This window comes from Apteryx mantelli, chromosome 2 (assembly GCF_036417845.1).
Source record: "Apteryx mantelli isolate bAptMan1 chromosome 2, bAptMan1.hap1, whole genome shotgun sequence".
Classification (NCBI taxonomy): domain Eukaryota; kingdom Metazoa; phylum Chordata; class Aves; order Apterygiformes; family Apterygidae; genus Apteryx; species Apteryx mantelli.
The window spans coordinates 169,149,327-169,163,613 of NC_089979.1; the positions used below are offsets into that span (position 1 = coordinate 169,149,327).

Here is a 14,287-nt window from a genome sequence, read left to right on the forward strand (position 1 = left end):
AGAGTCAGAATGAAGCTGAGGAGCAGAATTGGACTGACCTCTCGAAAGTGCTTGGGTAATAATAAAAAAGAAAAAGAAGAGGAAGGGTGTCTCCATTGTGGACATCTGATAAAGGCCATCACAGCAGGAAGTTCAGGTGTATCCTCATAGCTATCCCCCTTTTGAAACAGCTAACAATCATTCGGAGCATAAGACTGGATGGTAATGTGGTAATATTAGTTGGGGAAGCAATAGGATGGGACAATGTCTGCTAAATCTTTGGAATGGCGTGAAGACCACTTTTGTACATAGAATGTGTAGGAAAGAACAGGAGAGAAGGCTCTCCAAGTTCTGACTCTGACTAGTAAGAAATAAATATTTGAGACTACGGATGAAGAGGATAACTGGGCTCACACCAATTATGAAGCAGAAGAGCTCATGGTTTTTAGAAATAGCAATAATGGAGAAGAACAAAAGGAAACTTCTGTTTGCAGCAAGAAAGCAAGATTAAATAAATGCAAGAATTGTTATTTATGACCAAGCAGAAACAAACTTACAGGACAAGGCAGTGTGAGAAAGCGGTAACTTCTTGAAGAAACAATATCAAGGGCAATAATTACAATATTAACTACAAACTATCCCTCCTCAAGGAAACATCAGGAATAGCCTGCCTAAATCACAAATTCTTCAATGGCCTGAAACTCAAGAGACCTATAAAATGCGAGAGATATTAATGAGCGTGAAGTAATTATTACAGAACATAGGGCCAAAATGAGAAAGGCCAGGTACCCTGCATGTCTCAAGAAGTTCAGGGGCAGTCCCTCATTCCTGGGCTCTGTCATCTGATGGGCAAAGGGAGGGAGAAACTCACAGTGGAAGAATGAATTGAGCAAAGTTCCTCAAGACTCTGTCTGGAGTTCAGTACTATTCAGGATTTTCTTTAGTGATGTGGACAATGAAATTCAGAGTAGTCTTATTAAATTTGCAGATGATACAAAGCTGGGAAGGAAGAGAAGCTCAAAGCACTTTGCGAGAGGATTAGGATGAAGAGGATCTTGACAAAACAGTGGTGTGAAAAATAGGCTGCAATTCAGCAAGAGCAGGTGCAAAATATATTCAGGAGCAGTCAGCAACACAAGTACAAGATGGGGAGCAATAGGGAGCAGATCTGCAGAGAGGGATTTGGGGTTAACAAGAGATCACATAGCAAATTCAAGTCAAAAGTGCAATTTCGATGTGAATAAAGCAATCATCATAATAGGATATATAAACGGGAGTGTCATATGCAAGACATATGAAGTTCCTTCATCCTACTCCACTCTGGTAAAACCTCGGATGGAGCATTTTTGTCCATTTTGGGGCACCACACTTCTAGAAAGATGTGGATCAACTGAAGATGGTCCAGAAAGCAACAAGGGTGGGCCAAAGTCTAGAAAACATGACTTATGCAGAAAAAGTAAAAGACTTGAAGTTGCTTAGGCCAGAAAAGAGAAGATAAAATGGAGACATGACAAAAGTTTTCAAATCTGTAGAAGAGTTTCAGAAAGAGAATGATAATAAATATTTCTCCATGTCCACAGAAAATGGGACAAGAAGTAATGACTTAAGCCAACCTAAGAAAGATTTTGGTTTGGCACTGGGAAGAACTTTCCAGCAATAATGATAGTCAGGCAGTGGAGTGAGTTATTGAAGGTATTGTGGATTCTTTACCACTGGAGGTTTTTAAGCACAGGTTAGGCAGAGGTGCCTTGGGGCTCAAGGGTGGACTAGATAATCTGCAGAATCCTTTCCAGTTCTATTTTCTATAGTTAAACTGGGGGTTCAAGACTGAAATCATCCTTTTTATTGGTAAATATCAAGATGAAAAGGTCTTGGTAGCAGAGCAAAGAAACTGATTCGTTGACTTTCCAGGTGAGAAAGATGGATGTAACTCTACTGCTTGCTGTCCTCGCTGTCAAGTTCAAGAATCAAGTTCTGTTTGTGTTATTTAAAATTATCTGTCAAATCTTAACATAAAGTGATCTTAGATTTCAAGTTAAGAAAAATGAATGCACCAGCTACTCCATCTCTCCCCGCTCAAGTCCAAAGCAGGTAAAGCAAAACAAAAAATGCAAGCAAGTGGAATCCTTCAGCTTTAAGTGTGATATAAAGCAGTGTAACCATGCATCAACCAGAGCAGGAAGAGGAAAACAGAGAAGAATATTAGTATAACCAATGAAACTAGAATTCTAGTTAGAAATGGATGAAAATCAGAAAAAAAGGCAAGAAAACACATTATAAAAACAATTAATGATGGCAAGAGAAAGAATTCATTTTGAGTCAGTATTGAGGCTTCTAGAGGAGGTAAGAGAAATGTCACACATTAAAATCTGACTTTCTGATTCAGGTATTTTACCATGCACTATCAGTGCTGCAGTAGTCTTCTTGTCTCCACACACGCAGGTATAGTCCCCAGCATCCTTGACTTCTAAAGCATGGATCAGCAGTTGTGTAGTGGTACCTTCCTGTCTCATAGTGTATTTTTCACTTGATTTGAGCACTTTGTGCTTCTTTTTCCACTCCACAGAGGCAGCCCTAGATAGCTCACATTGGAGTGTGGCTGTTTCACCTTCTGTGGCTTCCTCATTCTTCATTTCTTCCTTGAAGTGTACAGGCAATGCTGAGGAATTCAAAATGAACAGAATGCATGACCATAGCAGCTATCCAAATAACTATTTATCTGTGGTCCATGGACTACATGTGACAAGCAAAGCTTTCCCTAATAACGCAGGATTAATGATCACTCTGAGAACCACATGATGGTGACTTGAGAAAGGTGGAGAACACCTTGCTCACAAGGCAGAGGTTTTTCTTACAGACTGGTCTTTGGAAGGAAAATAGAGAACCACACCAGTCTCGATTTCTTCAAACTCTGCAGGACTGAGTCCTGCATTACTTTGGCTATTGCCTAGCAAAACAGAAAATAAAGCCTAACTGGAATGTCTGTTCTATCGCAATGCAAATCATTTCTAAAAAGGTTTGTAAATGATAGCTATCTGAGGCATCAATCTCACTTTTCCATGAGATGTCTCCTCAGAACACGGTTAAGTAGACCTTAACTGTCATATTATTCTCAAAGAATGTTTAATACCAGGCTGAAAACTATCTCAAAAATATCCCATCATTAAATCGTAATATTCTCTGCCTTAGGATTGTAACGTCATTACAATCAACATAGTGATGACATATGATAGTCCTTTTTTAGGAACTACTACTGAACATGAACATCAAAGTGAGTTGGAACCAAGACGAATATCCCAACGGAACCTGGAATTTTTGCAGTGAATGCTTGACCAGTACCTGATACTGACCAGCACATTCAGGCCCTTATTTCTATGTCCATCCAGTTTTCTAAACTGATCAGAAACAGGGTTCCAATTTCGAAGCTGATACTACCATGCTTTTAAAAAACAGATGGTTGAAAATAATGCACTGAAATGGGAATATATTTTTTACCGTTCACTTTTAGTGCAGCTGTGGTTTCCTGATCTCCATAGCGGCATGTGTAATCTCCAGCATCTGTCAGATCTAAATCACGAATCATCAGCTCGGCAATTGAGCCCTCAAGTTTTATGGTGAACTTCTCATCTGGCTTCAGGACTCTGTCACCTTTTCTCCATTCCACGGAAGCTGCAGGCTTGTTCAGTTCACAGCATAAAGTGGCCATGCCACTTTCTGTGGCTTCCATGTTCTTCAATTCTTTCTTAAAATGTGGAGGAAGGGCTGAAGATCATAGGTTAAGAGAGAGCACTTTAAAAATGAGGAAATACTGCATCTTGATTGCTCCACTGGATTAAAACCCTTAAGCTCTAAAAATTTTGATTAAAATATACGGTACCTGAGTGGCAAATTACAGTGATTTCAGGGGCATCCCTGCCTTTTGCTTTGCAATAGGCCACATTTGGCATTGTCACAACTGAACTGGAAATCAGTGTTGCAAAACTCAGTATCAGAAGATATGCTTTAAAGGCATTTTAAAATATAAATAGTAGAAAGCTGACCCTGAACTTTCAAGGAACTACGCACAGCTCTAGCCTGTGCTAAGATTAGATGAATACTTAAAATGAACACGATCCGTTACTTAACCTCCAAGACACAGTGTATCATTCCTACCTGTCTTTCTCTATTTTATCACAACGGATAATCACCTTTTAATTCCATTCAAGAAAAAATAAATGAAATCTCAGTGATACACCTAGAGAAATTAATTCTCTGGAAATACGTAAAGTGTTATTTATGACTTCACCAAGGTCTTCATTATCTACCTCCAGATTGTATTAACAAGAAAAATCAGGGACTAAAAAGACTGTATGATGCTATTTATCAGCCCCAAGTGAGGGAAAGATATCCCCAGCGCTTGGTACAGCTGTCATAAAATTTAAAATAATAGATGGAATCAAGATCAGTTTGTGATCCTGCTTGAGATCACAGATGACAATGCAGAAAATCCCTATTAAACCCATGTATTTTACCATGCACTGTCAATGACGCAGTCGTCGTCTTGTCTCCGCACACACATGTGTAATCTCCCGCATCTTGCTCCTCCAAGCCATGGACTGTCAGCTCCGCAATGGAATCCTTCAATCTCATTTTGTACTTGTCACTAGGCTTGAGGACTTCTTGCCCTCTCCTCCACTCCACTGGAGCGGATTTAGTTAGCTCACAGCGTAGAGTAGCTGTTCCGTCTTCTGTGGCTTCCATATTAATGAGTTCTTTTTTGAATAATGCAGGCAAAGCTAAGGGATGTAATATAAACAAAGAGTCCATCAAAACCATTAATCAGATCTTGAGGAGCACAGGACTAGGTTCTGAGCCCTGTCCTTCGCTATTAGAGCAAACTAAATCACAGTCTCCTTCAACAGTGATCCTGCACTGTCTTGAAAATTGCATCTATTAGAAAACTACTGCGGGACCTTAGAGGGATAATTGTCACAATAACCTTCTTCTAATGTTGACTTATGCAGCATGCTCACCATTTCCCAGCTGATTCCAATAGTCCTCTGTATCTACTGCCATGTGAGTCCATCTGTCCTGAACACTAATCACTTGACTGAAAGTCATTGCCCTTGATGACAGCCTTGTTTTTTGCAGATCTCTACAGGAAATACCTTCCCCGATATCATAATTTACCTTTCTTGATCAGAAAAAAACTGGCAAACTAACTTTAGGTGCACCTTTAAGCCATAATTTCCAAGGGCATAATGGCTCTAATATCAGGAACTGGGGGCAGGGGGAGGTTTTTCAGCAAGTGACTGGCACGGGGAAGAAAATGCTAGTTTAGAAGGGAAAAACAGAAGTGTATTTGATCAGGATAAAGAAGAGGAAGGAAAAGCATGCAGAGAAATCTGAGAGAAGAGAGAGTTTTGCCTCCACAGTTTTGTCCATGTCCTTAAAAGCATTTCAGCATTAAGATACATCTCAAATGGAAACAATTCTTTCATTTACTGGAACTACATGTGAATTGCCTCCGCTAAAGCATAACCAAGACTGTCACACTATTCACCATGGCAGAGGGAGGAACAAAATTTCTCTCACTACTCCTTAAATCAGGACCTTCAGAAAAATGATTTGGGTTTTTTCTTCCCCATCAGCAGGATGTATCACAGTCCTGCAAGGAAGAAGCACAGTCATCCATTCCTGAACGAAAAAAAAAACCACCTCTTCCTAACTGAGCTCAGCATTTTTAAAACAAACTTTCCTTCAAGTTAAGCATTGAAATCCACTGATGCAAGTGAGACGTGAGTGCCAAATTCTCTGAAAACAAACACGTTGTGAGAGGCCTAGTCACTTCTGGCCTTACATATGGGTGCTTTTTTCGCTTTAAAATGAGCCAGCAGACCAAGAAAAGGCTGCAGAATCAAAACATCAAAACAGGCAAGAAAGGGACATCTCAAAGAAAAGGGGGATCTCTGAGATACCGATACCATAAGCGAGAATTGGTTTCTTTACCATGGACTGTCAATACAGCCGAGGTCTTCTGATCTCCACACACACACATATATTCTCCTGTATCTTCTACCTCCAGGTCTCGTATCAGTAGTTCTGCAGAAGTATCTTCCTGTCTCATCCTATACTTATCACTCGGTTTGAGAAGCTTGTCCCCTTTTTTCCACTCCACCGGGACACCGACTTTGCTTAGCTCACAGCGCAGAGTGGCTGTTGCACCATCTGTGGCTTCTCTGTTCTTCAGCCCTTCTTTGAAAAACGCAGGCAAAGCTGAGAGACAGCAAGATGGGCAGTGAGACGTAATGCTCCAAAGAGTTAAAATTAAACATCCTCCTCCTTGTCCCTATTATCTTGAACTGATATGCCAATACAAGAACATAAACTGTCACAAGCCTCCAGGAATCAGTATGAGGAAAGAAATCGTATCACCAGGCAAGGACTCAATAGTTGCAGTAATACACAGAGATATTTTACATGTACTTAGAGTCACAGATCAATACAGACAGAAGTAGAAAACATCAGTAGAAAACCCAATTTTTTCCTGTAAAATTTCAAGCAAAAAATAAATCTTAATTTGAAATTTTTGAAAAAAAATTGGTTTTCTCATATGAACTTTTAAACTGAAATGAAAGGAGGATGTTCGCTCTGCCTTCACATATTTAAGCAAATGAAAAGACATTCGACATAAAAAATGAAACACTGAAGTTTCATTCTAAAATGTCAGTTTGAAATGAAAATATTCATTTCAGTACATGGTGGGAAAACTAACATTTTTACCTGAACTGACATTCTCTTTCAAACACATCCGTTTCAGCAAAAATCAAAGTTCTCACTGAGAATGACTGGCAGCTAGAAGGTTTCAGCTTGCTTTACACATGAGACTAACTGAATACAATGACAACTGGCCCATATGTATAAAAGCACCTTGTTGTCCCAGGAATGAAGTATGGGAGTAAGATTGCAAGTTCCCTGAAAAAAGCTTATCGGGGAATAACCTAATTTCTATGAATTTTTGGAAACCTAAAAATCGCTAAGTCACAGTGAAGGAGGTGGCAGGGCGCACTGGGTGCCCATCCAAATGAACGGAGGAAACACTACAGTTACTTTAAGCACGTTTCTGGGTTTGCGTGTTTTACCATGTACTGTTAAAACAGCCATAGTCTGCTGGTCTCCGCACACACAGCAATAATTTCCAGCATCCGCCGTGTCTACGTTTTGGATTATGAGCTCAGCAACGACACCTTCTCGTTTCATTCTATACTTGTCACTTGATTTGAGGGTCTTGAGTCCCTTTTTCCACTCCACGTTAGCGGCAGCCCTGTTCAGCTCGCAGCGCAGAGAGACGCTTTTACCTTCCGTAGCTTCTTCATCCACCAGTTCTTTGATGAAAAGAGTAGGTAGGACTGTAGAGTAAATGCAATATGGACATGGCATCAAAGCTGAGAAAGTCTGACCCATGAACTTACTCTCTTTTCTTATTTCTCTGCAGCTGCATGTCACTGATGCCATAAAACCTTTACATTTCAGGACTCTGTTAAAATCTCTAGCATTTCAAGAGATTTCAGTTTGCCTTTTAATTTCCTGTCCTCACCCTTTAAAATCTGCTTCAAAAGCCTGTCTTTCCATCTGCAGCCTTAGTTGACAAGATCGAGTCATCACCCTTTATTATATGCATCAACAGAAGTATAGGCATAAAACCAGAGGCCACATTTCAATGCGAGGCCTAAAGCTTTTTGTTTCCTTTGAGAGAACCAGCGGTTCTACAGAAATGCCTGATTTATTGCACTGTCTGTACTTCTATAAACAGGGCTCCTTCAAATAAAACAGTTGCAAACAGGCTGCCAGCTTTCTGCAGAGATAAAATACGTGCTTTGGGAGACTAAAAAAACAATCGACAAAAAAGGGGTGGGAACTGCAGGAGCATAAAAAGGCTGCGTTTTCATTAAGACAGTCAGTGTGTAGCATCATATACCGACAAAAGCTTGCTCATCTTGGGAGCAACGTTCTAAGTAACACAAAGCAAATATTAGTCCCACTTTTAGGACAATTCCTGTGGGAAAACTTTTAAACAAGCAGCTACACTGGACTAGGAGATTGTACTGAGTTGGGAACCTGTACTCCATTTGCTGTTTAAACATAGCATCTAGGAAGACAAACAGCACATCAAGAAGAGATCGGGTAAAAAGAGAGAGAAGGAAAACAGGAAAGGAAAATCAATCAGCAATGGAGGAGCTGGAAAATATACAGGAAAAAGATGCAATAGGAGAAAAAGAGGAAGAGTGTCTGGAATATACAGGTTTACTTGGGGCATGCGCCTCAGATTTCTTTTTACCATTTACTATCAACGCAGCTGTAGTCTGTTGATCTCCACACGCGCAGCTGTAATCGCCAGCGTCTGTCAAATCCAAATCCTGGATCATCAGCTCCACAAAGGGGCCTTCCTGTTTTATTTTGTATTTCTCACTTGGCTTGAGAACCTGATGCCCCTTTCTCCATGCGGCCGGGGCTGACTTGCTGAGTTTACACTGCAAAGCGACTGCCTCTCCCTCCGTAGCTTTCTTGTTCACCAGTTCTTCTTGGAAGAGGATAGGCAAGGCTGAAGGACGCAATACCAACAGAGACGGAATCAGAGCTAGAATGAAATGACCTGGACTTTTCCGTGAGCTACCAGACTGCAGCATATACATTTAGTTAAACATGCGTTACTGCTAGATGAATAGAGTGGTAAGTTTGGGGGGGGGGGGGGAAGAACTCCTACAGTAAAGGAAAAGAAATGAGAGAAAACAGCACAGAACCTAGCTATGCTGCATCAAAGCAAAAAAGCACAGGGAAATGTCCTTTAGCAGGGTGACTCATAGTCATCACAGAGCTAAGAACATGAAACCTCTCCAAGAAACCATACTGGCAGGTCCTCAGAAGATCAGAAAACACCAAGCGTCCAACACACGAAGTTTCAGGGAAGGGCTAAATGATAAACAGGGGTAGAACGTTTACCGTTCACTCGCAAAGCAGCTGTTGTCTTCTGGTCTTCGCACACGCAAGTGTAATTCCCAGCATCCGTCAATTCCAGATCCTGGATTACCAGCTCGGCAAAACGGCCTTCCTGTCTCATTTTGTATTTGCTGCTTGGCATCAGCACCTTCTCATCCTTCCTCCACTCGACCGAGTCAACCGCCTTGCTCAGCTCGCACTGCAGAGTGGCTGTTCCGCTCTCTGTGCCTTCCTCGTTCTTCAGTTCTTTTTTGAAACGAACTGGCAGGGCTGAGAGACGCACAATGAATAGGCATTGCAACTCAAAGCCTTACCCCAGCACCTCCGGTAAAAGGCTGAACTGTGATTTATCACGTAACTACCCAGGCCTTATTCCAACACTCTTATCCTCAAACACATCCTGCCATTTCTCTGGCTGGAAGAAAAAAACCCTTAAGTGAACTGTTCTTTGGGAATCAAAGCCTCTGATTTGGTTTGGATCACACATATTATTGACAAACTTATCCTCATCATTAAGGGTGCTAAGCCCTCCTTAACAGAAAATCCCAAGGTGTCTTATGTTTCCATACTAATTCAATAAAACACACAAGCACGTCAGCAGCATTCATTTGAGAAAGGTCTCCGGGAAGACAGCACAACACACATACATGCAACACAGAGCACACTGAACGCTGATGGTGGATGGGGAATGGAGAAAGCAGTGACATGGTAACATGAAAAATAAGGATGAAAAAAGTAGAAGCGAGACATAAAGATAGGTGTTGTTAGGAACTACGCAGAAAGGAGGATGGAGGGGATGGACAAAAACGTTCCAGAGTTTCACGGGTCATTTCTGACTTTTTACCATTCACTGATAAGGCTGCTGTGGTTTTTTCGTTTCCCACTACACAGGTATAGTCTCCAGCATCCTTTGAGTCCAGATCGTGGATCAGCAGCTCAGCCACAGCACCCTCTCGTTTCATCCTGTACTTCTTACTTGGTCTGAGAACAGTGTGCCCCTTCCTCCACTCCACGGGGGCCTCCCTGCTCAGCTCGCAGCGTAGGCTGGCTGTCCCCCCTTCCAAAGCTTCCAAGCTCTTAAGATCTTCTTTGATGAGTGCACAGATGGCTGAGGGATGAAGCGTTCATTTTATTTAAGGGGCATCGGTACCAATCGGTTACCTCATAAGGGACTTAAACAGTGCCAAAAACAATTCCCTTGGTATACAGCTAATTAACTGCGACTCACCTGCACTTCCAGGACTTTAGTTGCATTTATATTAGCACACCATGAAATCAAGGGAAATAAAAACAAGATAATTATTTTACAATAATTTGATATCAAAGTAAGAACTCCTCTGTTGCCCAAATACTGTTGGTCACAGACACATGAAAAAAATGGCTCAGTAGCTGATGGAAAGAACTGCACAGTCTCTAACAAAATAGCCGAGGCCATTCTTACCTCCTGGCTTAGAGCTCAGACAAGTGTCTCTGTCCAGAGCAGAAAACAGAATAGTTATTTCAGAAGCAAGGATAGATATTTTACCAGACCAGGAATATTTGATTGGCAGGACCTAGCAGGACCATGGCAAAAACAACAACAAATAGTCACAAGCCGGTATCTTATTCTTACCATGGATTTTGACTTGGGCTGTGGTCTGCTGGTCTCCGGTGTCACAGGTGTATCTTCCTGCATCTTCTGCCTCTGCATTATGAATCACCAGCTCCGCCACTGTCCCCTTCTGCTTCATTTCATATTTGGCACTTGCCTGGATCGTCTCTCCTCCCTTCTTCCACACCACAGGTGCGTCAGGTTTTGTGAGTTCACAGCGCAAAGAGACAGTTTTCCCCTCTTCCATTTCCGTGCTCTCCAGGGTTTGTTTGAAGAGGACAGGCACAGCTAGAGCACAGAAACACAGAGATCAGGTATGGCACGTACCTTCTCCTGTTCTTCTCCCGCTGTGCAATAAGCACTCCAGGGCAGCTGTCACTCCTTAAAACTAACACACTTCCAGCCAGTCCTCTTTCATAAGAGCAGAGCAGTGGGATAGGCAGCAGCAGAGAGTTTTCTTCCCAACCATGTCACTCTGTTTGGGAGCAGGAAGAAAACTCTCTCCCAGGTATTATCAGATCATTAGGGATTCCTTGGGGTATGAGAGAAGTTTCTCTTATCTTTTGTAGGGACTACTTCACGGTCCTCTGCGCATCCTCACCTATCAAATCCCCAGCCGCTGCAGGGCTCTGTGACAGTACTCACGCCCTCTCTCTCTCCTGCTTTCCTCTGTGGCATGTACTACTTTTCAAGGTCTCCAATTCTAATTCCAGTCTTAACCACAGCCATGTAAAATAGCTAATAGTTTGGGAACTCTGGCATGCAGCGTATAGAACATGAAACCTTAACATTTATTTCCACCTCAGTGGGAAGTTACAGGCCTAAAATCCCAGAAACATAATGTGAAACCACATTCAAGAAATACATAAATGTACTTACAAGTATACATATTATTGTTAAATTTTAACCATGAATTCACAGATGGCACTGCTGCAATAAAGAAGTGCTGTTTCTTTATAGCAACTCTATTACACAATGCATTAGGAAAGTGTTGCCACGTATCTAGTCTGCCTACCATTTACTTTCACCCGAGCAGTGGTCTTCAGTTCCCCAGCGCTGCAGGTATAGATCCCAGCGTCTACTGACTCGACATCTCGAATAATGAGTTCTGCCACAGTACCGTGCTGTTTAAACTCATACTTCTCGCTGGCATAGAGAACAGTGTCTCCCTTCATCCATTTCACTGGCATATCAGGTTTGCTGAGCTCACAGGTCAGCTTGACTTGTTTTCCTTCTTTAGCCTCTTCATTTCGGAGCTCTTGCTTGAAAAGAACAGGTTGCTCTGAAAGGGAATATTGCAAATGTTTAAGGAAATGCATGAGCTTGGAAATCACTTTTTTCCTTTTTGTTTCAACCCTTTTTGTTCAGATACAAAACTACAGAAACAAAAAAAAAAACTAGCAAGCAAACTAAATAGATTTTTTTTACAATTCAGCACTCCACAGCAGCAAAAAAATGCTTAAGACCATATACTTTTTTCTTTTAACTACTATTTGGACTATTCAAGACATTGCCACTATTACTGTTGTTACTGTAAGCACTAGCGTTAAACACTGCTGTTGCTACTAATGACACAAACAGTATGGAATTGGTTTCAGCACTCCAAAGAATAGCGTGAAATTTCAGCCCTCAAAGATCTTAAGCAGTGGCCAGTTACTTAGTTATTTGAATTTTGATTCCCTGTGCCCTCAGCAGTGAAAGGAAAACAGAAATGGTGTAATATAACGCAGAGACTCTGCCAGGGCCCAGGCGTTAAGAGAAAATTTCCTCCTTCAGCTTCCACATATCATTCCGGGATGACAGCCAGATCCATGGAGCGAGGCAGAGAAGACACAGAACAACAAAGGTCAGTGCCATCAGCGAACCAACTTCTGGAGAAGCTCCTGGTGATACAATTCTCAGAAGTTGGTCAGGGATGGGAGACACTGAACTGAGTTGCGGATTGCTGGTTGGAACTGGACCACAGACACAAAAAGCTGCAAAACCTTACCGAGGCGATCTCATGCATAACACGGAGGACACAAAGAAACGACAAAGCATCTTCTGACACGACCAGTGGTACTAATTTCTCATTATGAGAACCAACAACATATTTTTAACAGACATGAAGGACAAGCTTAAAAACCAGCACAGAACAGACACAGAGAGGAAAGCAGAGCTGCCAGTGAAAGGGTCCCGGTGGAGATTCCCATTCAGGCTCTATCCCAGCCTGGGATTCCAGGCTTTAAGATGAGTTAGTGTAGAGCAGGCACTTATTGTGGAAGAGGAAGGAGGAAGAAACCTCTACTGAGGTCGTGAAAAGAAAGAACAGTTTCTTGCTGTCTTCTGCTGTCTTCTAGTACAGGCTTATGAACGCGCAAGTCTTCTCCCTGACCATCGCCGTGCCATCCTATCTCTGCTCAAGGAAAACCAGCGGAGGTATGCAGTGAACCATCCCCATACTATAATATTCCCATCTAAGGTCCAACAAACACACTGGCAGTTCTCCAGGATTACAAAACATTAATTCCCTAACTCTAGCTTTATTATACACCTAACACTATTCTTGAACATACACAGGTAAACATACGATGAGGCCTAATTTGTAGCATTTTTGCTCTTTTTTTCACCTATCCACATTATCTAGCAGTTATTTCTACTTATTCTAAACTCTCCTGCAGTTTTGATGCTTGAATTACCTTTAACAACCAAACTGGCGGATGTTTTCGTATCACCAGCTTCAAAAGTAATGACCCCCGAGTCCTTCAGTGAGAGTTTTTTCAAGGTTAGCAAGTGATATCCACCAGGCTGAGACTGGATGTCATTAAGTTCATTGGTATGGAGTGGGGTTTTATCCAAAAACCACTGCACTTTGCTATAGTCTACAGGAGAGATTCTGCATTTGAACATGGCAGATTCTCCTTCTAACACATTGACATCTTCCAGGTCTTCTGTTATTAGCACTTTCTGGCCTGAAAGGAACATAGATACATCTATTACTGGAATCTCCAGCTTCTAGCATGAAAATTGGTACGGAAAATTCCAAGACTTCTTGCACGAGTATTTCATAACAACAACAACAACAACAACAACAGAATCATGATAAAGAAGTCTGAAATATAACTCTCTTGTTACTGAACAAAACAATTATTCACAGGAAGATAATATACATATTTACAGGACACACACCAAAATAGGATGAAGACAACTTCAAAATAATAAAACACGTATAGTAGAACAAGTACTCAGTACATTGTAAACCCAGTATTATAACCTTTCTCCTAAAGGAACTACCTGGAACAGGGACAAAGTGAAGCTCTGAGTGCCACTGTGTCCTAGACATCAGTGAGCCTATGAGAACTACCTCTGCTTATTGTATTTTTCTGGAGCAAATATAGCTTTCTCTCTATGGGATATGACCACTCAGCTCCCCACTTCTTTGAGCTCAGCCCGAACACAAACACAGTGGGAAATGGAGCGTCTGTCTGGGTGCAGCTTTAATAAAAGGAAATACAAAACAGCCCTGAAAAACTGTGTGTATGTGTGTATATATATACATATATATAATGTGTGTGGGTGTGTGTACATATAAAAGGTTATCACTGTACACAAAGACATACCTAATGCTGCTCCTAGTTACAAAACCAGTAGACGGAGTTTTTACTGAACCGTAAGTACGATGCTGCCATATTCTTCATGACTTATGTTTATTTTACATGTTACCTCTTCGAGCCAAATAATCTTGAGCTCTGTGACAGAGAT

At 41.5% G+C, this 14,287-nt stretch overlaps 1 protein-coding gene across 1 annotated transcript in view; it reads right to left on the reverse strand.

Moving 5' to 3' along the window:
• The window catches only part of LOC136991352 (obscurin-like), a 147,040-nt gene that overhangs the window by 84,500 nt on the left and 48,253 nt on the right, over nucleotides 1-14,287 (reverse strand). The window contains 11 exon segments of the mRNA XM_067292219.1: nucleotides 2,375-2,638; nucleotides 3,475-3,741; nucleotides 4,491-4,754; nucleotides 5,968-6,234; nucleotides 7,101-7,367; nucleotides 8,297-8,560; nucleotides 8,959-9,225; nucleotides 9,800-10,063; nucleotides 10,568-10,834; nucleotides 11,562-11,828; nucleotides 13,225-13,497. Coding sequence (XP_067148320.1) covers nucleotides 2,375-2,638; nucleotides 3,475-3,741; nucleotides 4,491-4,754; nucleotides 5,968-6,234; nucleotides 7,101-7,367; nucleotides 8,297-8,560; nucleotides 8,959-9,225; nucleotides 9,800-10,063; nucleotides 10,568-10,834; nucleotides 11,562-11,828; nucleotides 13,225-13,497 — 2,931 coding nt within the window.